This window comes from Benincasa hispida, chromosome 5 (genome assembly GCF_027475165.1).
Source record: "Benincasa hispida cultivar pf3 chromosome 5, pf3_genome.v1.1, whole genome shotgun sequence".
NCBI classification, from domain to species: Eukaryota; Viridiplantae; Streptophyta; class Magnoliopsida; order Cucurbitales; family Cucurbitaceae; genus Benincasa; species Benincasa hispida.
In genome coordinates this window covers 7,390,460-7,417,957 of record NC_143482.1, presented here as the reverse complement: position 1 = coordinate 7,417,957, position 27,498 = coordinate 7,390,460, and the positions used below count along the sequence as shown (strand labels likewise).

General features: G+C 37.9%; 1 protein-coding gene and 1 pseudogene across 5 annotated transcripts; one reads left to right on the top strand and one right to left on the bottom strand.

Moving 5' to 3' along the window:
- The first annotated feature begins 8,724 nt into the window (after positions 1 to 8,724).
- LOC120077731 (chloroplast stem-loop binding protein of 41 kDa a, chloroplastic-like) lies at positions 8,725 to 11,253 on the top strand (annotated as a pseudogene). The gene is made up of 6 exons (XR_016529675.1): positions 8,725 to 9,204; positions 9,320 to 9,441; positions 10,062 to 10,162; positions 10,293 to 10,431; positions 10,524 to 10,801; positions 10,943 to 11,253. The product of XR_016529675.1 is annotated as a chloroplast stem-loop binding protein of 41 kDa a, chloroplastic-like (transcript).
- Positions 11,254 to 11,370: 117 nt separating this feature from the next.
- Positions 11,371 to 21,612, bottom strand: EMB3129 (GTP-binding family protein). Of its 4 annotated transcripts, none has more exons than XR_016529677.1 (10): positions 21,471 to 21,612; positions 20,873 to 21,046; positions 20,555 to 20,692; positions 20,345 to 20,461; positions 13,685 to 13,828; positions 13,515 to 13,601; positions 12,826 to 12,941; positions 12,441 to 12,622; positions 12,154 to 12,286; positions 11,371 to 11,887 (listed from the first exon to the last, which is right to left on the bottom strand). XR_016529677.1 is itself a non-coding variant. In XM_039031704.2 (10 exons), exons 2-10 carry the CDS (start codon positions 21,017 to 21,019, stop codon positions 11,764 to 11,766), a joined length of 1,113 nt encoding a protein of 370 aa, XP_038887632.1. In that variant the 5' UTR covers positions 21,020 to 21,046; positions 21,471 to 21,612; the 3' UTR covers positions 11,371 to 11,763. The 4 variants fall into 4 exon arrangements, 1 of the variants encoding a protein (XP_038887632.1); XR_016529676.1 differs by having other exon boundaries at positions 12,445 to 12,622; XR_016529678.1 differs by having other exon boundaries at positions 12,154 to 12,211; positions 12,445 to 12,622.
- Between the last annotated feature and the right edge of the window lie 5,886 nt (positions 21,613 to 27,498).

Genomic DNA, 27,498 nt, shown 5'->3' with positions numbered 1-27,498 from the left:
TTGATCCATCTGATGGGGTAAAACCTATTGGATGTAAGTGGATCTTTAAGCGAAAGAGAGGTGTAGATGGATAGGTGCAAACCTTTAAGGTAGGACTCGTGGCAAAGGGTTATACCAAGATTGGGGGAGTTGACTATAAGGAAACTTTCTCACCTATTGTCATGCTCAAGTCTATCCAGATTCTCCTGTCCATAGCCACATTTTATGATTATGAAATATAGAAAATGGACGTCAAGACTGCCTTTCTTAATGGTAATCTTAAGGAGACCATCTATATGACTCAACCAGAGGGGTTCATAGTTTCAGATCAAGAGCAAAGGGTTTGCAAGCTTAATAAGTCCATTTATATGTTGAAACAAGCATCTAGATCTTAGAACATCAGATTTGACATTGTTTTCAAGTTGTTTGGCTTTGATCAGAACGTTGATGAGCCTTGTGTTTACAAGAAGATCATCAACAGCTCAGTAGCTTTCCTGGTACTGTATGTGGATGATATCCTACTCATTGGGAATGATGTAGGGTATCTGACTGACATTAAGAATTGACTAACTGCCCAGCTCCAAATGAAAGATTTGGGTGAGGCACAATATGTTCTAACGATCCAGATCATTCAGGATCGTAAGAACAAAGGATTAGCCCTGTCTTATGCATCGTACATTGATTAAATGTCGATCAGGTACAAGATGCAGGATTCTAAAAGGGGTTTATTACCCTTCAGGCATGGAATTGTTTTGTCTAAGGATCAATGTCCTAAGACACCTCAAGAGGTTGAGGAAATGAGACAGATTCCCTATGCTTCTGTTGTAGGAAGCTTGATGTATGCAATGTTGTGTACCAAACTTGACATTTGCTATGCAGTATTTTTTTTCAGTCGGTATCAGTCCAATCCAAGATTTAATCACTGGACGATGGTCAAGACGATCCTCAAGTATCTTCGGAGAACGAGGTACTACATGCTCGTGTATGGAGATAAGGATCTGATCCTTACAGGATACACAGACTCTGACTTTCAGACCGATCGAGATTCTCATAAATAGACATCGGGGTCAGTTTTCACTCTGAATGGAGGGGTTGTAGTATGGCGAAGCATCAAGCAAGGATGCATCGTAGACTCCATTATAGAAGCAAAATACGTAGCCGCTTGTGAAGCAGCTAAGGAAGTTGTTTGGCTGAGGAAATTCCTTTCAGATTTGGAAGTTGTTCCAAATATGGATTTGCCTATCACGCTTGATTGGCGAGGTTGTGGCAAATTCAAAGGAGCCTCAGAGTCATTGTCGGGGTAAGCACATCGAATGGAAATATCACCTGATCAGGGAGATTTTGCATCGCAGTGATGTAATAGTCACGAAGATCGCATCGGAGCACAACGTTGTTGATCCCTTTACAAAGGCCCCCATGGCTAAAGTGTTCGAGGTTCACCTGGAAAGTCTAGGTCTGCGGGAATGCGGCATCTTGTCTAGGGCAATTGGGAGATGATACTAGGGTATGCCCTAGTTTATTGTATATTGTACATTAGTCTCTCGAGTCATTAGGAGAAGTGGGAGATTATTGGGATTGGTATCCTAATTCTCTTGAAGTCTCGTTATTTGTAAAGATACACATTGTTTGATGAATAAAATAATTGTTGTTTCATTCTGGCATTTACTCATATCCAATAAACAAAGCTCCTTGGTTATCTTATATAAACTTAAGCATGTATAAGTGATATACAAGTGGATCATGCCTTAAATGATAACCTAAATAGATCTGTAGTATAAGGATTAAAGTGGGATACCTGATCCTAGTGACACTACGGATACGGCCCGCTTTGTAGAGATTTACAAGTGTTATAAACTACTACAGATGGTAGATCCTGACCACTCATGTGGAGGCGTACAAGCAGAGGTGTCCTATACAAAGAGTTTGTATAAGACCGGACCACGAGAGGACTAGACTCTGTATATAACGCCGTTGATACTAGAGACTTACATCTCACTTAAATGACCATAGGTGACACGACCTCAATTCTGAGTGTTTTAGGAACTCCTACCTTTGAGGGTGGTCCTTTGATTAGTATGGGTGAAAGTGGCCAGATTGCAACTTAACATGCCTACCTTTTTGGGGACTAGTCTGATCTGGGAGCTGGGAACTTAATTCACAAGATGGAATTCACTCCTTTCCTAAAGCAGAGATAAGTAGAGAGATTGCTCCCTTAAGGGCTGATTCCGGAGCTTGAACATAGTAGCCACAACTTCTCTTTGGAAGAGAGGACTCAATCATAGTAGGACCATGACTTATATTCATTAGAGGGATCAGTGGTACTTAATGAGTTAGATGTAACTACAGGGGCATAACGGTTATTGGTTGAGTTGTACTTACGAGCGATCTGTGAAAGGTTGTCGCACTACTGATTGGTCAAGATGGACACATAATATATCTGTGGTAAAGAGAGTTCAGCTATCGATCTTCAGTGGAGTGCCAGCAATTAACGGATGGTGGATCCCATGACTAAAGAGTTTAGTCAGTTATTCACGTACCGTTGGAGCTTCGAACTACAGGTCCATAAGGTCCCCTTGGTAGCTCAATGGATTTAGTTGAGGATCAGTTCTTGGTGTTGATTTGAAATGTTCAAATTGACAAGAGGTAATTTGATTATATATGATATAATCAGTATGATGTATGAGATAAATCTAGTGGACGATTAATGTAAATGAGATTTATATTAAGTACCATGGAATAGAAAAAGAACTATGGTTTATATATTTCATGAGATGAAATATTAAAACTCTAGGTTATAAATATAGTATGATAAGTTGGTTATCATTTATATTTATAATAATATGAATTATTGGATAATTAAATCTTTTTCTCTAATAACCAATTGAGTGGAAGGTTATTGGTGGTTTCATGGTAACCGTGAGATAAAAGAAAAATTGTTTTCCTATTTTAGTAAGTTTTACAAATGTTGATTTTAAGATTTCTCTCTCGGAAAAGGAATCTCATAAAAGTTGTCAAATAAATATGATTTACTAAGCGACAGCTTGAGCGAGCTAGACGATCGTGTAGTATTTTGTAAGCGACAGACACAAAACTAAGTGATGAGCTAAACGATCGCTTAGCTTTTGCTAAACAATTGGGCATCAATCTATACGATAGGTTTCAGCCATCTCCCACCTGCTCAATCGTTTACACGATTGTTGTTTCCTCCTTCGTCTGCCTCAAACCAAGTCCACACAGAGTCCATCCTCTGGATTCTCACACCGAGAATACCAAGATAGCCTTTTTGGTGGTTTCATACTCAACGCGATGTCGTCGAGGTTCTGTGGAGGCCATTCGTTTTGCTGGGGTGTTCGTGACCGAGGCGATCGCTGAGTTTGAGTGTGCGGAGTTCATGCTGTGTAGCGGTCGTGTTGTTCGAGCGTTCGTGAGCAAGGAGACAAATATACAATTGTGCGTAGAGATTTCTCTTCTTGATCACTTGTAGTTTCATGTTATAATTTCTGTAATAAATGCATAACCATTTGTTTCTGTTTTGACCGTAATTAGTAATGTTCATACATGATTGTAATTTGGAATGATCTTTTCCGCTGCTCATGAAAATCCTCGTATTCGATTTCCTTCAATTACAAGGAGTTGTAAAGTGTTACAAACGAAGTGATCTTGATTCGTTCATGTGGTATCATGAGGAGTGTGGGCGTCCTGTGTAATTAGTTTGCATAAGAACGGATCAAGAAATTAGTCACTCTTACTTTATAACATTGTTTACTGTTTAAGATTGACTATTTCATAACGATGACCTAGGTAACTTAACCTTAATCCTAAGCTAACTATGAACTCATGTTTATTTGAGATTATCCTTAAATTTTCATAGGTGAGGGTTAACTCAGCAGTGCCGGCGCAATAAGTCTCCTATTTCAGGGGTAAGACCAGGTAGATAGTTGGGGACATAGAATGCAAGATGAAATTTACTCTTACCCACTTTTAGGGATAGTAGAGAGGTTGTTCCTTTAAGTACTGATTCCGGGTCTTGAACAAGGGGTCTTACCCTCTCATTGGCCTGAGAAAGACCCGGTTTGATGATTGAATCACAAACCAATTGTTCATTAGAGGATCAGTGGGACTTAAGGAACAAGAAGTAATCTCAAGGATAAAACAACGTTTGACCCAACCATTATTATGAATAACCTGTGAAGAATTAATTTACTAATCATGGTTATATCGAGTGGACACAATATATCTACAATGAGGGGAGTGCAATTACTGGTTTTAGTGGAGTGACCCAGTAGTTAACGAATGAAAGTTAATTCAATGTAAAGAGTTTAGCCAGTTAATCTAGGATCGTTGGAGCCCATGATCTGTAGGTCCATTAGGTCCCCCTACTAGCTCACAAATAGATTACCTTAGAATAGCATGATAAGTTGATTTGAAATGTTCAAATTTGAATTAAGGGAATTAGTAATTATATGTGATACAATTACATATTTAATTTTGGAATTAAACGTAATTAGAGAATCAATTAATATATAAATATGATTTAAATATTAATTTCATGAATAGAGATTCATGGTGGTAGATTTATTGACAAATTAATTTAATATTTGATATTAAATTAATAGAGTTAATTAAATTGTTTAATTAATTATTAATTATTAATTTTATTAGAAAATTAATTATTGAATTATTTTTTTGTAAAATTAATAAAATTTTAATTTTAATTAAAGAATTAAAATTGAAAATTGACTTTGATTTTGATTTTGATTTTGAAATTAAAATTCAAAATTCAAAACGGAAAAAATTGAAAATTTGGAAAAACCCATAAAGTGGGATTTTTTCACTCAACTTCAAAGCACCTTAATCACCATAATCCACTAAGTAGGTGGTGTCTTCATAGGATGAAGACTTCAAAGCATGGGTTGATAGTTTAAAATACAAAAGGGATTCAGCTGAAAAGGACATGCAATTGCTGAATTGTTGAGTTTTTGAAAGTTGAAGAAGTTGTTCTTCAACAAGCGGAAAAACCAAAAAACCTCTCCTCCAATTTTCCTAAGTTCAAGCTTGTTTTGAATCCCACAATTCAATCTAAGACTCCTAGAGAATAGTAAGAAAGCTCTAGTGGTGGTCCACGACTTCAATTGGAGAAGATTGCAGCTCAAATTTGTGTTTTTGAAGAGGATCTTCAAAGGTATATGTTGAAACCCTCTTAATACCCTATGAACATGCTTATTTTGATGTCAAAATTGAAGAATTAGAATGCTTATGATCCTGTTTTCTTCTATTGCATGTTTCTGTAAACCAACATTAAATGTGTTCCATCTACAATTAAAACAGGGTGAATGCAGTCGTGTTTGAAATATTTATCTTACTGCAGATCATATTCAAATGCTGAACCAAGATTTTCAATTTGTAAGGCTTCATCAAATTTAGGTAACTTCTTGTAGGATTCTTTTGGTGACCCCCAAACAAGCACTAACGCTTCTTCTCTTGCCCTTCACACTTTGTCGTAACTTAAACTCACACCATACTCTTGTTTTATATCTTTCACAATGCCCTTCGGTCTATATGAATGACTAACGTCTTCAAACTTCGACTTTATTACATGTCCGAGAACCCAACTAGAAGTTTTTCTATGATCATTAGTCAAATATTTCATTTCTACATGTGTAGACATTGATGTACTTAGAGATCTTAAATATTTCACAATTTTTCAATTTAATGGCTCGAAGTCTCTATTTATATTCTTCAACTAAGCATATCACTTTGTATAATGTTGTTGTTGACTTCTTCACCCTAAATTTAAAGTTACCTCTAATTGCTAACATAGATAACCGCATCTTTAAATCCTTCTTAGATATAAAATGTCACCAACTTGTACAAGACTAACCTGGCATGAAGATTGGGCTACTAGATGGATGCGAAAAGTCACGACCCGTTGCATGTGACGAGCCTCCATAGTCTTCGATGGTGGGTATTAATCTTGGGTTCTTCTCGATCATCCTTCTCCCTCCAAGACCAATCATTGAAATATTAACATTGATCTACATCATCCCCTAAGTTATGAGTCGCCAAATTACTAGGTGATGAAGTAAGTGATGGGTTAAAATATGTGGGGTAAAATGGGCTATCCGACTCCATCTTGTAATGTACTGACTTAGATGTTGAAGGGATTTCTTCAGTTCGTCGGATATATGAATTGTTTGGATGAAATCCTTGATTACTTGAATATTTTGGAAGCATAGATATGTAAAGAGGTATTACTGAGACCTCTTCCCATGTGAGGAATGTATGTAGATCTTCATCATTTAGAATTACAAATGCAAGGGTTTTGGATCTCAATTGAAGTATACATCTTATAACAAGATTATACTCATCTGAAATTATACCACTTATCCTATAAACTTCTGTCAAGAATTCATTATACGTCAACAAGGTGTACATGCATCTATCCTCAACGCATTGCCATATTTTTATATCAAGAGATGGATCAATCCTTCATCCATCTTCACTCATCATACTCGTTCATTACCATTTTCCTTCATCATCATAAGAACATTTAGTATCAAAATATGAGGCAAACAAGTTTTTGGCGCCATTGTCAAGGATTCTAGCAACGTAGCTAACCGGAGTTCGACTTTTGTATCATATTGCAGAAACTTTTGTATCATATTGTAGAAACTTTCAATCAAAGGAGTATTACAAGTTGAGCTTGAACTTGTGAACGTTTTATGAGCAGAGAGAACACTCTTAAACTCTCATACGACCCTGAAATTGAAATAATCTTCAAACAAAGAAAAAGATCAAATTGATGTCGAACGTTAAGCCAACAAAACCAACAACAACAAATGGTAAATGACCAAATTAATCAGTGGCTAAATAGCTAGCTAATGCTGCACTAAACCCGATTCTAATTGCAAACAACAGCACGCATCCAATGCATGAGTATGTGTCACCAGTGTTATATGACTTCTCACCTAAGATCATCTACCCAGTGCTTGACGGGACATGGATCGAAATGAAATCAATCATGCTTCAAATGCTACAGACAACAGGGTAGTTTTTGTAATTAATTTTGGATGAATTAATTTTTAGTGAATAAATTTTTGTGGTGGAGACTGTTTGGTGAATTAATTTGGTAGGTTGGTTGTTGAAATTGAGAGTGAGAATTTAATAAGGAACATAAGAGTAATTGTACAACCAAAATTTCTCATGCTTAAATCATTTTCATCATCAAGGGGGTTAAACTTTTTTTTTCCCAAAAATAGATCAAAAATACAAAATAAAACTTCAAAAAGATTATTTTTGTCAATTTTCCAAGAAGAAGCAGCTTTTTACTCGGCTCCTTTACCATAACTTATTTAAATCAAAATAAGTCGGACAACTCATTTGGTAAAAAAAAAGTTTAAGAGAGAAGCTAACCATTTTTATCATAATTTAACCATCTTCTCTCTTTAATTAATATGGTCGTCTGCATTATTATTTTTAAAATAATAAGATACAGGAAAATTTGGATACTCCCTTGGATGCACTTATCTCGATGCATTTTTTTTTTTTATTTTTTTTTTTTGGTAGAGATGTGGGGAGCGGCCTCCTTTTATTAGGTTTAAAATATCTTTGTCATTTTAAATTGATTTCAATTGAAAATATAAACAAAATGTAAATATCGATCAATATTTTTAGAAAAATTATAGAAAATAAAATATGCAAAAGAATATTTAATTGGGAAATAAATTAAACAAGTTAATATTTATTATTTATAATATATTAACTTAGTGATATTTTGATTTTTTTTTTATGTTTTATTAAATTATTTGTTGGGCTATAAATTTGGTTTCTATGGTTTAGAGAAAATTAAAATTTAGTCCTTACTTATAAGAACAACGGACCTCCACCCTCATGACTTTGCTTTTGGAACCATCCCAAAAGATCTCATACCAATGGATATAATTATTCTTACTTATGTATCCATGATTATTCCCTTACTTAACTAATGTTGGGTTTTGTTCGCTCTCTTAACACTTATGATTTATAATTGGAATTTAGTTCCCACGGTTTGTTAAACATTCCGAATAGTTCTATTTATGAGAATTTTATCAAACTATTGGGACTATATATAGGGTTTTATCTAATCATCGGGACTAAATTATAATTTCTAAAACCATTGAAACTAAATTCTAACTTTATTCAAATCTTAGGAACTAAATTTATAATTTAACCTTGATTTTTTTATGATATAATAAAAATATTAATTCACTCCTCATTTTGATGTCAAATTCATGAAAATCTAGAATGGTTTATAAAACCGTCGACATGACAAAAATTTTAATGCCATGAATTCTAACTTAAATTAACTAATTTACGCAATGGTTAATAGTATACTACCTCTTTACCAATAAGTATACATTTCATGCTCATTATCATTGTTGTTTATTATCATTAGAAAATAATAGATCTTTTTCATCCCCTAATGTAAAATATGATGATTTGAACTTTCGATTTGGTTAATTTTTCAAAATTTTCTTTAAGAAAACAAATAATTTACTGTCACAAATCACAGGCAGAATTTAGAAAATGAGATTTCCCCCCCTTTTCTAACAAAATGCTCCACTGTCAAAATTTTAATGGCAGTGATCCAAAATCAAATTCTTAATATTCAAAATTCCAAACAGAAATTTTGACAAAATTTAATTTGATAAAACATGAATAAAATAAAGGAGCTAGCTTGAAACTTGCAAAGTGATATATTGGGCATGGCAAAATCATTGGCCGTGATCATATATCATCTATCTGGTAAACTAAAAGAGCAGGTTCTCATCTCACCACAGTCCACCTCAAAAATTCTTTGCTTCCATGGCTGCTCTTGCTTCCTCATCTTCCCTCTTCTCTTCTAAGCCCTCCATCCATCTTCCATCTTCCCTTTCTCCTTCTTTTCCTCCTCTCTCACTCTCTCCAATCTCTCACCCTTCTCCTCTTTCATCTTCTCTCTCCATTTCCCATTCGTTTCTCTCTTACCCTTCCTCTTTTAGACCCTCCAATGTCTGCTCCTTCAGTGTCAGGGCTAACTCTCTTGACAAGAAGGTCTTGATCGTCAACACAAACAGTGGTGGACATGCAGTCATTGGCTTCTATTTTGCTAAACAGCTTCTGGGTTCTGGCCATGAGGTCACAATTCTCACTGTCGGTGAAGAGAGTTCTGATAAGATGAAGAAACCCCCATTCAACAGATTCTCGGTTAGTGGTTAAAAGCTTCTCCTTTTGAAGGAGTTTTGTTCTGATATGGGGAACTCAAAATGAGTGGTGGTTAATTATCCCTTATCTGTGTGTTTTCTTTTGGGATGTTGTTTAGGAAATTGTGAGTGGTGGAGGCAAGACAGTATGGGGAGATCCAGCAGAAATTGGGAAGGTTGTGGCAGGAGCATCATTTGATGTGGTATTAGATAACAATGGCAAGGACATAGATACTGTGAGGTTTGTCACTTCATCATTTGCTGCTAAATCTGAATTTCTACTACTTTTTCTCATGCTTTCTGGTGGATTTTTTTTTTAAATTATATTTTTACAGTTCAGAATTTGATAGGTTTCTTGTTTTGTTGATATTGTTATGAAATCGATAAACAGAGAATGTAGAAAACGTAAAATAATAGAGAATCGACACACATTTTTACATGATTCACTAACAGTATGTTAATTACGACCACGAGAACAATTTTATTAGAGAAATGTTACAAAATATAAAATAGTAACACCTCTAAAGTTGGAGAGTTTATATAGCGTACTTTTTTAAATCCTAAGATTATAATCTAAACCGTAAATAATTAAATATGCAAAATATGAATTCAACTTAGGTTTCAAGGCATTCTGACATATATTAATCCACCTTTTAAGCATGACAATAAACATAAGTTTGCTTTTAAAAACAAAATCTCTTTGTGTATGGGGGATGGAATTCATATGCCTGAAAAACCAAATCATGAAGATTACGTTTTTTTTCCAGAGATTTCGATAAGTAAGGAGAGTTAAGCCTTAAATCAACTAGAATCATGCTAAAATTCTATCTAAGCTGCCATTTGACCTATATTTTGACATAGGCCTGTTATTGATTGGGCAAAGAGATGGTTTTAAGCAGTTTCTATTTATCAGCAGTGCTGGAATTTATAAGCCAACTGATGAGCCTCCCCATGTTGAAGGGGTAAACGTTACAGTTTCAATGTGATTCTATCACCATACATAATAAATAGATTTAGATTTAGATACATTTTCTCAGCCAAAAAGGCAGACACTTACAGAATGCTAATAATTCTAAACCATTACTATGACAGGATCCTGTTAAAGTCAATGCTGGTCATGTTGGCGTTGAAAAATATATTGCAGAGGTTTTCGGCAGCTGGGCTATCTTCCGTCCACAGTACATGATTGGATCTGGCAACAACAAAGATTGTGAAGAATGGTTCTTTGACCGTAAGAGAACATCGCTTTACAAACCTATAAAGTATTTAGACATTTCTAACTTTGATTAATGAGCTCATGGACTTGATAAATCCGCAATGCAGGAATCGTCCAGAATAGACGAGTTCCAATTCCAGGCTCCGGTATGCAGCTAACAAACATTGCACATGTCCGAGACTTGTCTTCTATGTTGACACTGGCTGTAGAGAAACCAGATGAAGCACACTCTAACATATTCAACTGTGTAAGCGATCGCGCCGTGACTCTTGATGGAATGGCCAAGCTATGTGCTCAAGCAGCAGGCTGCCTGGTTGACATTGTGCATTTTGATCCAAAAGCAGTTGGGGTTGATGCAAAGAAAGCTTTTCCTTTTAGGAATATGGTAAGTAAAATGGAATAGTTTCTTTGGGGTTTTGGGGTAAACATAGAAGATTCAGAATTTTGAGATGAGTGAAGATAAAAGTATACTCTAAAAAGAGTTTATTGTCAACTCTAAGACATTCGTACCTTTTGTTTTCTACAGCATTTCCATGCGGAGCCAAGGGCAGCCCAGGATATTTTAGGGTGGAAAAGTACCACAAATCTTCCTGAAGATTTGAAGGAGCGATTTGAAGAGTATGTGAAGATTGGTAGAGACAAAAAGCCTATAAAGTTTGAGTTAGATGATAAGATACTTGAGTCCCTAAAAGTTCCAGTAGCTGCTTGACCATTCTTCGGATAATTGTGCAGAACAATACTGTCCATATTACAGTACTTTAGCATATGTATTCTCATTTATTATTCTTCTACCAACTTACCCAAATGAAGTGATTCAAAGGTGAAGTTTTGTTGCCACATTTCTTATTTTTGCATTTACAGGAGAAACTAAAGAAAGTAGTACATCCCTTGCATATTCCCTGGCTCTCCTTCACTCTGCCAAACAAATGTGGAAGATGTACCAATTCTGATTCATTTCTAGTAAAATATATCCATCTTTTTTTCCAGAATTATAAAACGCGTATACAATATACAATGTGCAACACAGGAACAGCTGCAAAGAGATATATAGTTAAGCACTACAGAATTTATTTGGGATACAAATGTAGGTTAACCAAAAAGATAGTTTTAATTACACGAGTAATATAAAAACATATATTACATGATTAAAATGGCTTCACATATTAGTGACACTCCTTGCCATTCATGATCAAGGACCTCCAGTTTTGTGGTTCCCGCAACTCCGCAAGTTGAAAGCAATAAGCATCATGAATCTGCTTCTAATTCTCCACCAGGTGGCCTTTAGCATTTATAAAAGTTGTATAAGAGAAAAGCTGAAATTCTCCAAGAAACAATCATCCAACAGTATTATCTGGGAGGCCTCTCCAAAGCAGTCCAACCAAACTTTCCTTTGCGAAAATCTGATAAGATGCGGAAAGCTGCTTGATGACTGTCCCCGTTGAACAGTTGGAGTGCTAACTTTTGAATAAATCTGTCACCATCAATTTACTAGGAATTATTTATTGTTAGACTGCAAATATGTACTCGTTTTTCATACAGATAGAGTATTGAGTCGAAAATTCCATCCACAGGCAAAAGAAAGAACTTAAACTTAACCCAAGGTTGAGACAAGGTGGAAGGAGAGTAAAGAGAGGTAGAGATTTTCTTATCTAGTAATCAGGATCCTTCAAGCGTAAAATAATAATAATAATACTAATCTAGAAATGAAAAATTATTGACCAACATATGATAACGTACATGTGACCACATTGACCGCTTGCATCAACTTTGTATCGCTTTTGAAGTGATTCTATACCTGAAGATTTGCAAAAGCTAGTGTCACACATCAACAGTTATAAACAGACCGTTGTAGCAGGTAAAAGTGAACATCCTGAAACGTGACAGTTTTCCATCAAGCAATGAGTCAACTCAGTGAACATAAATGATTTGACTACCACGCAATAGTGCAGGAAATATTTCAGTCCCACCAAGAGAGATACTTGTACTCTTTAAATTTTCATGAGATCAAAATATTTGCATGGTACCTACTGACGGAAGCTTGGTAAGAATCTGTACAAGGATGGCAGCAACATCAGCAGCATTGTAGGACCTCTCTCCAATGTCATCGCAGATAGCAAGCTTTATTGCAGCTGTCTGGTCACTAATCCGCATTGGTATAATACCAGGAGAATCAAGCAACTCAAGATCTTTGCCAAAACGGACCCACCTTTTACAAGAGAATGGCAATAAGGAGACGGTTTAATCAAAGAACTCACTGAATCCTACTCGGAAGAAAATTCCATGCCATCTCTCAAAAAGCAATGAAAATGGCTTTACAACGGATCATCTCCCTCATTCCCAGCTTTTACATCTTAGTCAATATTATTGAGATAAACAAAAATAAAATTAAAAAAATTGGGGGTATCATACTTCAATTCTCTGGTGACACCTGGTCTTGGAGCTGCTGGACACATTCGTCGTTTCAGCAAGCGGTTGATCAGAGACGATTTTCCAACATTAGGATATCCAACTATTCCAGCACGAACCTATACAATAATCACTAAGGTTGGTTAGGGCACGTCCTGAAAATACTTCTGACCTACTATTAACTTTTTTTTTTTTTTAATGAAATAAAACTTTTAATTGATATAATAAAAAAATGCTAATTTTCAAAATAAAATGTCACATGAAACAAGAAACAAGTACAAGATAATTAAACACCTAGATTGAGAAAATAGAAGCGCTCCAATTCAGACAAATATCTTCAATAGAAAAATTAGCAAATAATTTAGAAAATAAAAGCGCTCTAATTCTGATTTACTATTAACTATTAAGGATAAACCCAATACAGCCCCATAATTTTCACTTATTGCTAAAGCACAGAAAAATATTAAATAGCGGCCACATGGTGCCTTAAGCAGTTATCCAAATAATCTTCTTCAATGATTCACTCAGGCTCAAGGCTAAATGTCTTTTGATGCTTCTATACGTCTGTTTATATTAAAATAGAACAAAAATCATTTATGATGTGCAGATGATTTGGCATAGAAAGAATTCTAGACATAAAAACCTTAAAAACAAGCTTAAGCATTAGAATTTAGTGAACTCATGTAACTAACCGCGCGAGGAAGTAGTCCTTTTGCTCTACGTTTGACATTGACATCTGCCGCTAATGTCTTGGCCAACCGCCCTAGCTTCATTGTGCCCTACAGTTGCCACATGAGAACATTATCGACTATTACAATGTCAAACTCCAAATGTTCAGAAAGAAAATCGCTTGTTTAGATACCATTCCAAGTTGCCCATTCGAAAATACTACTTTTATTCCCTGTCTCGTAAAATAAGCTGCCCAAGCATTCCGATCTGCTGAAGATATCATATCTTCTCTATTCAATACCAATATTCTTCTCCTATTACCAAGCCATGCATCCATCTAATCATGAAAATGATGAATAAATTATAAATAAAAGAAAAGATTATGGTCAGATAATCTTTGAGTGATGAAATAAAAAGCACTTCAGCCTTTAGTAAAAATATCAGTGTAGCATACACTAAAATGCAACGAGTTAAAGCAACTCTAATAGTTGTTGAACTATATCTACAATTTTGTTAAATTTCACTGCAGTCCCTGTTATCGTGCTAATTGTGTGTATCTTTACCCCTTTTCCTTATTACTTTGTTGTATATATCTTCTAAGCAGTTCACACATTGTTATACATTGCTTTAAATGCATTCTTTTACTCTCAGACAATGTGTGCGGAGAGCTTTTTCTCTTTTTCATAACAACTCATTTCTTTGTCTTCTCTTTATAGTACACACGTACTAGAGCTTCAGGTATTCTAGAAGCTTCAAACAAAGTGTCTTCCTCCAGCATAGTGTTCCATCTAGCACCTCTTCCTTCGATTGCCACCGAAAAGCTCTAAAAGCACGACTATAGTAATAATACAGAGAAGCCCTCCCTCTCTTTCAAGCTCTTTATCAAATCTCCCTCCCGCAGCACCTCTTGTTCAACGCGCTGCTATCCTAATTGCACTTTAACTTTACCATTCCCAACGAACAACCCTCTTTGATCCGCACAAAAACTGTTGAAAAATGCTGTTTTAGCCTTAAGGGCATTTTTGTCTTTTACTTGATGTCTACAGTTTTAGGGTTTCTGACGTGTGGCTATTTATATTTGTGGTTGGATATTGTGTAAGATGTATCAAAATTAATAAAAATTCTCTATCGTGGTTTTTTCTCCCTGACCTAGGGTTTTCCACGTAAATTCAGTTTTCTTTCTTCTACCCTTTATTTTTCAATATGGTACAAAGCAAGCTGATGAAACCTTAGCTGGCATAGAAGAAATTCAATCATCAACCTTAGGTGATGAGACTCCGGCGGAAAATTCACATAATGCTGAAATTAGGGTTGTTATCAATCATTACCTTCGGTCCCTTCTTGGCCCAATGCAGATTCATCCACAGACGTTTGGAGCAAAAGTAGCTGCCCAGCCTTGGTTTGTCCTCCGCCGTGCCCTAGCCAGTCGGCTTCTCGTTCGCGCAGCACCAACCAGTGCCAAGAATTCCAGTCGGCCCCATCCCTTCGATCGTGCAGCAATATCAACTTGGACAGTCGATCAGGCGGTCTCCTTCTCACCCGATCATTCAAGCTTCGCCGATCGGGGTTTTGACAGCCGATCAGCCGGTCGTTCAAGCCCCGCCGGCGCTGGGATCAGCCGCCAACTCTATAGCAATTCCCGGCGGCTTCCAGGTTTCAGCGCTGCCTCCTTCAACCTACCCAGCCACGTATCTGCCTGGTTCATCAAGCCAACCGCTGGTTCAACCGATCCAATCTTTTGTCCAGCTGGTTCATGCTTCTTCCATGCCTGCCAAAACATCTTTTTCAGGGGCCTATGGGGAGAAGCATCCCATGCCTACTCTGTTTCAAGTCGAGTCAGTGGGTTATGGCGGGACCATTGGATTTCAACAACAGTTGGCTAATTTGCAGCAACAGATTTCCGCACTCGGGGCAGCCTTAAGATCCACGGCAAGTCATCCAACTGATTCCCATTCAGATTTGTATTCTGGCCTTCTGTTATGTTCGGAAACCCCGGTAGCTACTTACCCTATTTTACCTATTACGAATATTATGTCTTGTTCTGTGGGAAACTCTGCAGCGATAACCATCGGAGAAAAACTTAATGGCCAGAATTATTTCTCTTTATCTCAATCTGTTAGAATGATCCTTGAAGGACGGCATAAGTTTGGGTATCTGACTGGGAGATACCAAGACCGAACCCTGGGGACCCTCAGGAGCGTATATGGAAGGGGGAGAATTCCCTCCTCCGCTCAATTCTGATAAACAACATAGAACCTCAAATTGGAAAGCCTCTGCTCAGGATATTTGGGAAGCTGTCCAGAAACTGTCTTCGAAAAGACAGAGCGCTTTACGACTTTATATATTGCAGAAACAAGTACATGAGTGCAAGCAAGGGATCATGGATGTAATGTCCTGTTTCAATAAACTGTCACTATTATGGCAAGAAATGGACCTGTGTCGTGAAGTTGTCTGGAATTGCCTAGTTGACAAAGTCCCAGTATTCGAAGATTGAGGAAGTTGATCGTGCCTATGATTTCCTGGCTGGCTTGAACTTGAGATTTGACACTGTCCGGAGCCGGATTTTGGGACAAAGACCGAAGTCGTCCCTAATGGAGGTGTGCTCGAAGTCAGATTAGAAGAGGATAGAACAAGTGCTATGAATGGTACAGTTGCTTCTAATATGGACTTTGTTGCGTTTGGGGTCAAGTCCTCTGGATCCGAGAGTGCCAAGTAGAATGGAAAATCTCCTCCAGTCTGTGAGCACTGGAAGAAACCGTGGCACACAAAATACCAATGCTAGAAATTACACGGTTGTCCACCAAATGGCAAGCGGCGCCCTCCGAATGACAAGTCTAAATCCAGTCGAGCCCTCGTTAGTGAAGTTGTTGATGGTGCTCCTCAAGCAACTAGTTCTGTTGATCCAGGTACAATTGGGATCGGAAATATTGTTCAATCAGATACTCCTCAGCCCTTTAGTTTCTTTATTGAGGGGGATGAATCGTGGATTCTTGACTCGAGAGCAACTGATCATTTAACTGGATCATCTGATCAATTCATCTCCTATTATCCAAGCGTTGGAAATGAGAGAATACGAATCGCAGATGGGTCCTTTGCTCCTGTTGCTTGGAAATGTCACTTGTCTTTAATTCAGGGGCTGGTTTTATAGAATGTTTTGCATGTATCGAAGATCTCTTACAATTTGCTATCAATAAGTAAAATAACCTGAGATTTGAACTGCAAAGTTGTTTTCTCACTAGATGATATTTTGTTTCTCACTAGATGATGTTTTGTTTCAGGACCTGAGCTCGGGGAGGACGATTGACACTGCCCGACATGATAGGGAGCTCTATTTCCTTTTTGATGATGCTTCTTCTAGGAGTTTGTCTAGGACTAGCTTGTTATCTCCTCTTACTGTTTATGAGACTAACTATTTATTATGGCACTTTCGTCTTGGACATCCAAGCTTTCAATATATGAAATACTTGTTTCCCCATTTAGTTTGTAATGTGAATGTGTCTTCTTTATCTTGTAATGTTTGTATTCGTGCAAAGCAGCCCAGGGTCTCTTTTACTTCTCAACCTTATAAACCTTCCAACCTTTCCATTTGATACATAGTGATGTTTGGGGTCCATCTAATGTCACGACTGTGTTCGGTAAACGGTTCACCTTTATTGACGATCACACCCGTCTTACATGGGTGTTTCTCCTTACTGACAAATCTGAAGTGACGACGATGTTCCAACAATTCTACACTATCGTTCGAAACTCAGTTCAAAACTAAAATCGCCATTCTTCGAAGTGACAATGGATGAGAGTTTGTTAATCAGTCCCTTCGTGAGTTTTTGACTTCGAAGGGCATCGTCCATCAGAATTCCTGTGCTTATACCTCTCAGCAAAATGGGGTGGCTAAGTGGAAAACCACCACCTCATTGAAGTAGCCCGATCTCTCTTGATCCCTGCGTCCTTACTTTCGTATCTATGGGGGGATGCTATACTTAGTGCAGCTCATCTCATCAATCGAATGCCCTCCCGTATGCTTAAATTCCAAATACTCCTCGAGTGTTTTAAAGAGTCATTTTCGTCACTCGTCTTTTCCCGAATGTTCCCCTTAAGCTGTTTGGATGTACCGTCTTTGTTCATAGTCATGGTCCTCACCAGAGTAAGTTTGTTCCTCGGGCCCAAAAGTGTGTGTTTGTTGGGTATCCCATTCATCAACGGAGCTACAAGTGTTTTCAGCCTTCCTCTCGGAAGTACTTTGTCACCATGGATGCTACTTTTCTTGAAGACAAACCCTTTTTTCCCGTTAGTCCTCTTCAGGGGGAGACCGCTAATGAAGAGGCTAACACATCCACCTATTCTGTTCCTATAGATCTTTTTCTTGAGCCTATCCCTGAAACAAATGACCCTGTCCTTCCTACGAAACAGGTGCCCTGGATAACCTACTACAGAAAGAATCTTAGAAAGGAAATAGTTCCCCTTGTTGCTCCACCGGAAGTTGTCCAAGAGTCAGAACCGGAACCAGCTCAAGGTACCTCTGTTCCTGATGGTAATGAGTGTGTTGGGGGTGATGTGGTTGAAGGTGATGTAATGGACTCTGACGAAGTCAAGATTGGTGATGATAATGAGTTATTAGGTGATATACAGGAAACTGAAAACGTGCAACAGTCTAGTACAGATAAACAGGTTGAAGAAACTGGTGAGTATGATGCTACCCTTGATTTGCCAATTGCCTCACGAAAAGGAACTAGGTCCTGTACCAAACATTCTATGAAAAGCTTCTTATCCTACAGTAATTTATCTTCGAGATTTAAGGCCTTTACTACCAACCTGGATACTGTGATGATACCAGGCGATGTGCATAAGGCCATGGAAGTTCCTGAATGGCGAGCCGCGATTATGGAGGAAATGCATGCACTTGAGACAAATAGAACTTGAGATCTGATCGTTCTTCCTAAAGGCCATAAAACCGTGGGTGCAAGTGGGTGTTCACTGTCAAATACAAATCTGATGGGACTGTCGATAGATACAAGGCCAGGCTGGTTACAAAAAGGTTTACTCAGACATATGGGGTGGATTACTCAGAAATCTACTCTCTAGTGGCAAAACTTAACACGATTTGAGTTCTTCTCTCAGTTGCTGTTAACAAAGACTGGCCCTTACATCAGCTGGATGTAAAAAATGCTTTTCTGAATGGTAAGTTAGAAGAAGAGGTCTATATGAGCCCCCCCCAGGTTTTGATGCACGGTTTGATAATCGAGTTTGCAAATTAAAGAAATCTCTATGTGGCCTAAAGTAGTCTCCTAGAGCTTGGTTCGAGAGATTCACTACTTTCGTTAAGTCTCAGGGATTTGTTCAGGGGCATTCTAATCATACCTTGTTCACTAAGAGATCGACATCAGGGAAGGTGGTTGTTCTGATTGTCTATGTTGATGATATCATCTTGTCAGGCGACGATTCAGTTGAGATTGACAGGTTGAAACAGAGGATGGCAGATGAGTTTGAGAACAAAGATCTTGGCAACTTGAGATATTTTCTTGGGATGGAAGTAGCAAGATCAAAAGAAGAGATCTCCGTTTCTCAGAGGAAGTACACTCTGAACTTGTTGAAAGAAACAAGAATGACTGGGTGCAAAACCTGTAGACACGCCCGTGGAAGTTAATAGCAATCTGGTAGAGTCTGTCAAAGATGTCCCCATAAACAAAGAAAGGTATCAACGTCTTGTGGGGAAATTGATTTATCTTTCGCATACAAGACTTAATATATCATATGCAAGCTCCTTATGAGAGACACATGGAGGCTGTTACATGGATTCTGAGATATTTGAAGTCTACTCCTAGAAAAGGCTTGGTGTTCAAGAAGCATGACAAAAGATGCATTGAGGCCTACACAGACTCAGACTGGGCAGGTTCTGTTACAGATAGAAAGTCCACTTCGGGATACTGTACGTTTGTGTGGGGAAATTTGGTTACCTGGCGGAGTAAGAAGCAAGGTGTCGTTGCTAGAAGTAGCGCTGAAGCTGAATATAGAGCTATGAGCCTAGGAATTTGTGAAGAAATTTGATTGAAAAAGGTTTTGACGGATCTTCATCATGAAAGCCATGGTCCCATGAAACTTTACTACGATAATAAGGCTACCATTAATATCGCCAACAATCCTGTCCAACACGATAGAACCAAACATGTGGAGATTGACCGGCACTTCATCAAAGAGAAACTAGCAAAATTTGTATTCCCTATGTTCCGTCGAGTCAACAAATTGTTGATGTTCTCACTAAATGATTACCAAGACAGATTTTCAACACCTGTGTTAGCAAGTTGGGTCTTATTGATATCTACGCCCCAATTTGAGGGGGAGTGTTGAAAAATGTTGTTTTAGCCCTAAGAGCATTTTTGTCTTTTACTTGGTGTCTACAATTTTAGGGTTTCTAACGTGTGGTTATTTATATCTGTGGTTGGGTACTGTGTAAGATGTATCAAAATTAATAAAAATTCTCTATCATGGTTTTTTCTCCCTGACCTAGGGTTTTCCACGTAAATTCGGTTTTCTTTCTTCTACCCTTTATTTTTCAATAAAAACCACAGCCATTATCTACTAAACTACCCAGGCCCCCTCCCCCACACCCACCAATTTTCCTTTTCCTAACCTCACTCAGACCTTAGCCCAAAAACTTACAGCCTTCAGATTTTTCGTTACTTCTATGACAATATAGTGAGGGTAGTAATAGTTATGAATGTATACTAATCCAATTAAGAACTGAGAACAGTCATGTCCAATCTCCTAAACACTTCAATAATATAAACACATTAAAAAGAAATGGTGAATCAAGAGTATAATGAATGGAATGAACAAAATAAGAACTTGGATGCAAAACCTGTGGGTGACTTGTAGACAAGGGTATTCTAGCATCTCGAACTTCTATCACAACATCCATCAGCTTTAGTTGATGCTTCAGCTCTTTTTCTGTTTTTGCTATATGGCCAGGATACCACTACCGAGTTGCCAGCAAAAAATGTATATGTTCTTTAGCATATGCATCAACAAACTTGCCTTATTTTCTATACCAGAAAGAATTTTAGCATACCTGAACAGGACGCAATGTATTTGTCCAGTAATAAAGATCAGCTTCAAAATCAACCCAATCTCCCTCAAGTAGGTCGCTGTTAGATGTACCTTTGGGGCTCAAATCTCCAAAGAAATTTGATGTTTTTCCACCTACAATCTAAAACATTGTGCAATTTCACAACTTGGTTCAATTACTACTAAAAATAAGTTCTCTAAAAAAACAAGAACAATTGTGGAAGGCGTAAGCAGTATAAGAGAATGAAACTAAAGAAAAAGATAGCACCCAAAATTTATGGAATGAATTGAAAAATGAGAAGGCGATTTGAATGTGTGTTACCTGAATTGTGGGGTGCGACGAAGAAAGAGAAGTTGAAGGCGAGAGAGACGATGGGGATGGTCCGCTTCGGCAGTAAAAAAGGTGGGGCGAGATTGCAGGAGCGGTGGGGAGGCAGAGCCCTGAGAGCTGAATATGAAGAAGACTCATTGCTTGCAGTTGCAGTGAGTGTCAATGCTTAACCATACGAAGACCATTCGAGTATTTTAGAACAAATTAGTTGTACAAGCGCAGATAAGGTATGAAAGTTACAAGCTCGACTATATCTCAACTAGCAGTAGCTCAATGCAATTTTGATATAGATTAACTCCTTAGCCTCATCACTAAACAATTTCACTTATTTTCTCAATTTTTTCCTCGATTCGTTGTACAAACAAGGCAAAGAGGGAGTTTTTGGTAAAATAATATTTCTTCGCTAATAAGTTTTTAAGTTTTTAAAATTCATATATCCTATGCATCATAATCCAGACTGAATGCCTCCCGTCAGGCAGGAGCCTTTATAAAAGGAATTTTGCTAAAGTTAAAACTTCATTTAATAGAAGATACAATTGAAAATTCGATTCGACGGAAATAGAATGAGAGAAATTTTACTTAATACAACCTTGATCAGAGAGGACAACTCCACTGGCATTAACGGCAGTCGCAATGTCGACACGCTCAGCTATCAACAAATAAGCGCGGTCTCCGACCACCGACTTCAATTTACAAGCGGCTTCGTAGAGTTTACCGCCACCGCCTTCGCCGCTATTGAGCACCACGATACCAACCCACTTGGACACCGCCCTGTCGATCAAATCCAAAGCATCACCACCGCTCAAAACCTCTGCTGCATCTAATTGGGGCACCACACAGGGCACTTTAATCTCCAGGCGCTTGAACCCACTTGGGAAAAGAGTTCTAGGCTGTGGCTTTTCTGGGGTTTTAGGAATCGATTCGCTGGATTGAAATGGGTTCTGTGAAACTGAGTTTATGGGAAAACGGTGGTGCCGACGAAGGGAGGTCTTAAGAAGAGGAGTGTGAATTTGGAAGAAAGGAGTTAGATTTGAGGAAGAGAGGAGAGGAATGAATGAGGAAGACGGGAATGGTGGTGGAGGACTCTCATTTCCATGGGAATTGGAATGTGAAGCTTTCAGCTTGAGCTTTTGCGTATTAGCAAAACTTGATACCTTCAAACCAAAAAGAATATCATCTTATCCTTTTTCAAGTGGCAAAGCTACGCGCCCATTGAACACAAAAGATTACATTGTATTGTATGTATGGATGTTCTCCTATTTTTAATTAATTTTTATTTTATTTCGATACTGTCTTTTCATTTAATTTTGTTTAATAAAAGCTCCGTTATGTTGGGTTGCATGCCTTAAAACTCGCAGTTTGTAATTTTAAACATTTTCTATTATCAATAAAGATGTTATTGACATTTATTCAATAAAACTGTGATTAAACATGTAAATTGCACTTGTAAAGACTAAATCTAATAAACTAAAAATCTATGGTTATTATATGAATACTTGAACTTTATGTAGCAACATAAAGATGGATCAAGTTCGAGTAAATAGCCAAAACAGTCTATAATATATGAATAAGGTTGGGTGTTTTATTCTGGTAATACTATTGGATGCGACCCACTCTGTAGTTGTTATAATTTGTTGTAAAGTGCTATAAACGAAGTGATCCTGATTCATTCATGTAGTGACATGAGGAGCGAGGGCGTCCTATGCAATGAGTTTGCATAAGATCGGACCAAGAAATAAGTCACTCTTACTTTATAACGTTGTTTACTGTTTAAGACTGATTGTCGATGACCTAGGTAACTCAACCTTAATCCTGAGATAATTATGAACTCCTGTTTATTCGGGATTATTCTTAGATTTGCGTAGGTAAGGGTTGGCTCAATAGCGTCGGCTCAATAAGCCTCTTATTTCAGAGGTAAGGTAGATAGTTGGGGACATAGAGTGCAAGACAGAATTCACACCTACCCAATTTAGGGATACTAGAAAGGTTGTTCTTTTAAATACTGAAGTCAGGTCTTGAACAAAGGGCCACATCCTCTCATTGGTCCAAAAGGGACTTGGTTTAGTGATTAGATCGTAAAACAATTGTTCATTAAAGAATTAGTGGGACTTAAGGAGCAAGATGTAATTTTTGGGAAAAAACAACATTTGACCCAACCGATATTACGAACAACATGTGTGTAACGACCCAAATTTCCCACCCGCTTGCCCGCGCAGGACAGCATCACTCGTCACTCAGCTTCCATTTCCTTTAGTTGTGCCCTGCCGAGTTCACCAGCCATCAGCCCAATCCAAGCGTCGTCCACCAGTCCTGACACGGATAGTTCCGGTTGTCACTGGATCGGGATTGGTTCTGTCCGACCTTCCAGTTTGGGAGTGAGTTTCTGGTTCTTTTGGTAACCCTTTTTCATCAGTTGTTTTGGGCCAAAGCTATCCTTACCCCCGAAATTTTCTTCTTTTGGTGATTGATTTCAGAATCTAGTAGTGGTGAAGGAAGCTGCCAGGCAAAGGGAAAGTTCGTTGGGGCAGTTCGGTATCCTTAGGTAAGTGAATGCAGTTTCAATGCTTTTGTAGGTTGGGTTATGCTACTGTGTTTTATGTCAAACTGTTGTTATAATTGTGTGGCCAGGTTGAACGGTTCATCTGGAGTGTTGGGAGATCGTTCGAGTGTGTGGGTTTTGTTGTTTTCGTGCTTGTTTTGGATTTTCCTCGTTGTGTCAAACTTAAGTAAGCGGTTTACTAACGGTTTGCCCTTGAACTTAAGCATGCTTACCTTTGGTTCTGTTTGGAATGAAATATCTTGTATGTCTGTATATGGATGGATGAATCGTGAGCAGTTATGTAATCTTAGCATGATTTATGATGTTGGATGAATGTTTGTGTCTGTATGAGATTACAGTGACTATTAGTGTTGCCATTGGGCTATGCACATCGCATGTTGTGAGCCTTCGGGCCCACACCCTATGCTTATGTACGGTATCCTTTTGGGACCACCACTTATGTTTATGATTGTGCCCTTTGGGTTCACTACTTATGAAAGTGTGCCTTCGGGTTCGCCCATTATGCCTATGCCTATGCCTACGCCTACGCCTATGATGCCCTTGTGCACTTCTGTCCCAATGGAAAGGCTAACAAATCACTGAGTGGATCCAGTAGTGGGCCGCTTATTGAGTATACTTTTATACTCATCATTCTCCTTTCATGTTTTTTTTTTCAGGTAAGGGTAAAGATAGATCGGTGATGCGTTATTTTATTAAGTGGAGAATATGGATGATATGCGTTGATGGAATTACGTTGTGCACTCAAGTTACCCCAGCGAAATTCAAGTGTAAATTCCTCTGAGTTTCCTGGTAAGTCCAGGGTCGATCACAGGGACTTGTGAAAATAGTTTGCGTTAATAATTTTCTTATGAAACTTTGCAGTAACCGGTAAAATAAATAAGGTGGTTGGTATGTTGGTTGCGTTGATTGAAAATAAATTAAAAAAAAATGCGGCGGATTTGAGAAACGAAAGTTGCGTTGATAGATGCAATGAGTATGCGATGAATGAGTTGAGAAGATCTTTAGCTAACGTTACTTGAGAATGCGTCAGACTATGTGATCATGTTACTACCATGCATAGCAAGTCATTTTCCAATGTAAATGCGATACTCTTAAATCTAGGATGCGAGTGTTGCATGCAAAATGTCCATAGAGCTTATTCCTAAGTCTTTACTCTTGTCCTATGCGTTGATGCAAATGCATGAAAGGAAGGTGACCGCATACAATCATATCTTATTGCTAAGATGCCTGCGATGTGTTGATAACAAATAGTGCTCATCCCTACGCCTATCTTTCGTTTATGCGTTCTAATCTGGTTTTCCCAAACCTAGATTCTGACCTGACCTTCCCAAGTCTAGATCCTATCCTTAGACTACCCTTCCAAGTATCTCTAATAGACGAATGAAGCATATATAAACAAGATAATCACAAAGAATGAAGATTCCCTCGTTGTGCTAGCTAAATGCTTTTCAACCCATTCAACTAATTTAGCTACTCATGCGTGAATCACATAGAGTGAACAGATATAGAGAAAGAAATTCCATTCTTATAAATAAGTTAAGTACAAATGCTAATGGAAGTTTAAGGTAGAGAGCCTAGTAGCAATTCTTTGCTGACCAAGGCTTTTTACACTAGAATCACTATTCTGAACTAAAGATATTCCCGCTTCCACAGGAGTCGGCCCTTTCTCTGTCTTGGAGCTTCCGATGCTTTCCCAAGCTCACCGAAACGATCTACCGACACACCTTCTTCCTCACATCCACCTTAAAATGAAAGAAGACTATGGACAGAGACGCGAACTTGTAAAATAATGAAATAATCGACTGCTTAACCCCTTCTCTGAAGAATGAACTTGGTATTTATAGGGCATCAAAGGTGAAAGGCGGCTTCTCTCTCCTGGTTGTACAGATGGGACAACTTTAATTCCTGACTAATGTGTCGGATAATTGTCACCGATAAAGCTAGATGTACTTTGTGACAGTTATCGGCTGTCAACTTAATTTGGATCCGTCTGTCGTCAGCTTTCTGTCCCATCGATCTTAATTGTCCTTTCGTCTAGATGCGTCCACCATGTTGCAGTGATTCTTCTTGGGTGAATGTTTGCGAGCACGTTCAAGTAAAGTCTTACGGTGAAGTTGCGCTCGACCAATGTATTCCTATGATCGCATTCTTTGCATTGCGTTAACGCATTATTCTGCACAAAAATATAAAGATCAACTGCTCTAATGCATTGGACGCATGCGACCAAAATATTATAGAATTTATGCTTAATGGACGCAATTTAATATATTTCAGCAACGCAATCCAACATTGTTTAAGGATTTAGCACTGTGATAACGTGCATTTCTGCCCGTTATCACACCCTCAAATTTAAACAATGCTTGTTCTCAAGCATAAACTAAGGATTTCTTTAGCAAGTTAGCCGCAAAGTTCTTTCCCTAGATTTCTCAATGATACTTCGTTCAAATCCTATATGCAAGAATTTTCTTAAGTCTTATTCAAATCTCTTCCTAAAATACTTCTAAGACTTAGGGATTGCAAACTTATCTTTCAAAAGGATTTTACTTAATTCTAGAACATCGTATGATTTATTTTGGCTTGCCCCCACGGGTATCATGCAATCCAACTACGAGCAATGCACTCTTTCTCAAACTAAACTCATACCAACTTGGCAGTGGAATTGCGGTCATTTATTTATGCGTTGATCCTTGTGACTTACTTTTGTTTTGGCTTGCCCCCACGTGTGTTATGCGGACATTAAACTACGGGTAAGTGCCTTTCACAACTTAAATCTTATCAATATGGGTTCCCCATTTCGTTGACAGTGGAGTTGTTAATTTTTTTTTCTTTTTTGTAAGAAAAAACAGAAAATAGCAAGGTTGAAAATAAATACCTCGCCCCCAAATCTAAAATATAGCAATGTCCTCATCGCCAAAAGAAATTAAAATAAGTCATGTGATAGTCATAGAATGCGTTGTAAAGAGAGTTTGAAAGAAAGCTAGCAACTCCTAACTTCTAGAAATATTTCATGAGGTGACTATCTGAATATTTAAGTTGACTCTAGTATAGACGAAAGAGATAGAAGCATATTTTTCATCATTGAAATCATACTTGGTGAAGAACAACATGCGGTAAACTACTAAATTTATCTACTCGGCAAATGATTACGGTAATCAGGGAGGATGCGGTGATAAAACTTTGAAAATTAAAATGCAATATGATAGCGCAAAATTTGAAATAAAGATAAGGAAGAGTACACCCCCAAACTTTACGCTGTCGCCCGCATTGAGTATTGATACATCCATCCCTACGGCGATCTTTGCTTCTGTGGATTGCGGTGATGGAATCAGAATGTTTGCTTCTTCTTGTAGTATCTCTGCAATCCTGTGCCTTAATCCTTGTAAATAGACAAAGAAATGGTCAAATGATTTCAAAACAAAACAACAAATTTTTTTTTTAGAGAAAGATAAGTAAAACACAAATAGTAGTCACGTGACAAAGATTTAAAGTTCAAGAGTTGAGTAAAGGATAGTCTGGGTTTTTCAACTTTACGGAGGCTGTTTCTGGCTGAAAATCTCCTCCGCAATATGCTTTAATTCGTTGTCCATTAACTTTAAATGTTCAACTATTGTCCTGAGTGATTAGTTCCACTGCACTATGTGGAAATACCTCTTTGATGATGAAGGGACTGGACCAGCCTAATTTTAATTTTCCTCGGAAGAGCCGCATTGACATACCTCGCACTAGATTACCCTCTTAACCTGGACGGAATGGTGACTGCAGCAGTTACCAACCCTTTTACTGGCACTTATTACCTATCTTACCTGTTAAATAATACTCAAACCCTGAATATATACATATTAACTCAGAACTTAATACATTTACAACACAAGGTTTCGCAGCATTGTTTACACATGGATATTACAACCTAGTGAGCCTCATCAAGAGTACTAGTCACTAGACAGACACATGTGTACTAACTAATACAGGTCTTCAATTACGCTTCCTTCAACCTGTTTCTTTGAGTGGCAGAGCAGCAGCAGAATAGTCCTTTGGGAACTGACCACTACCTGAAAAA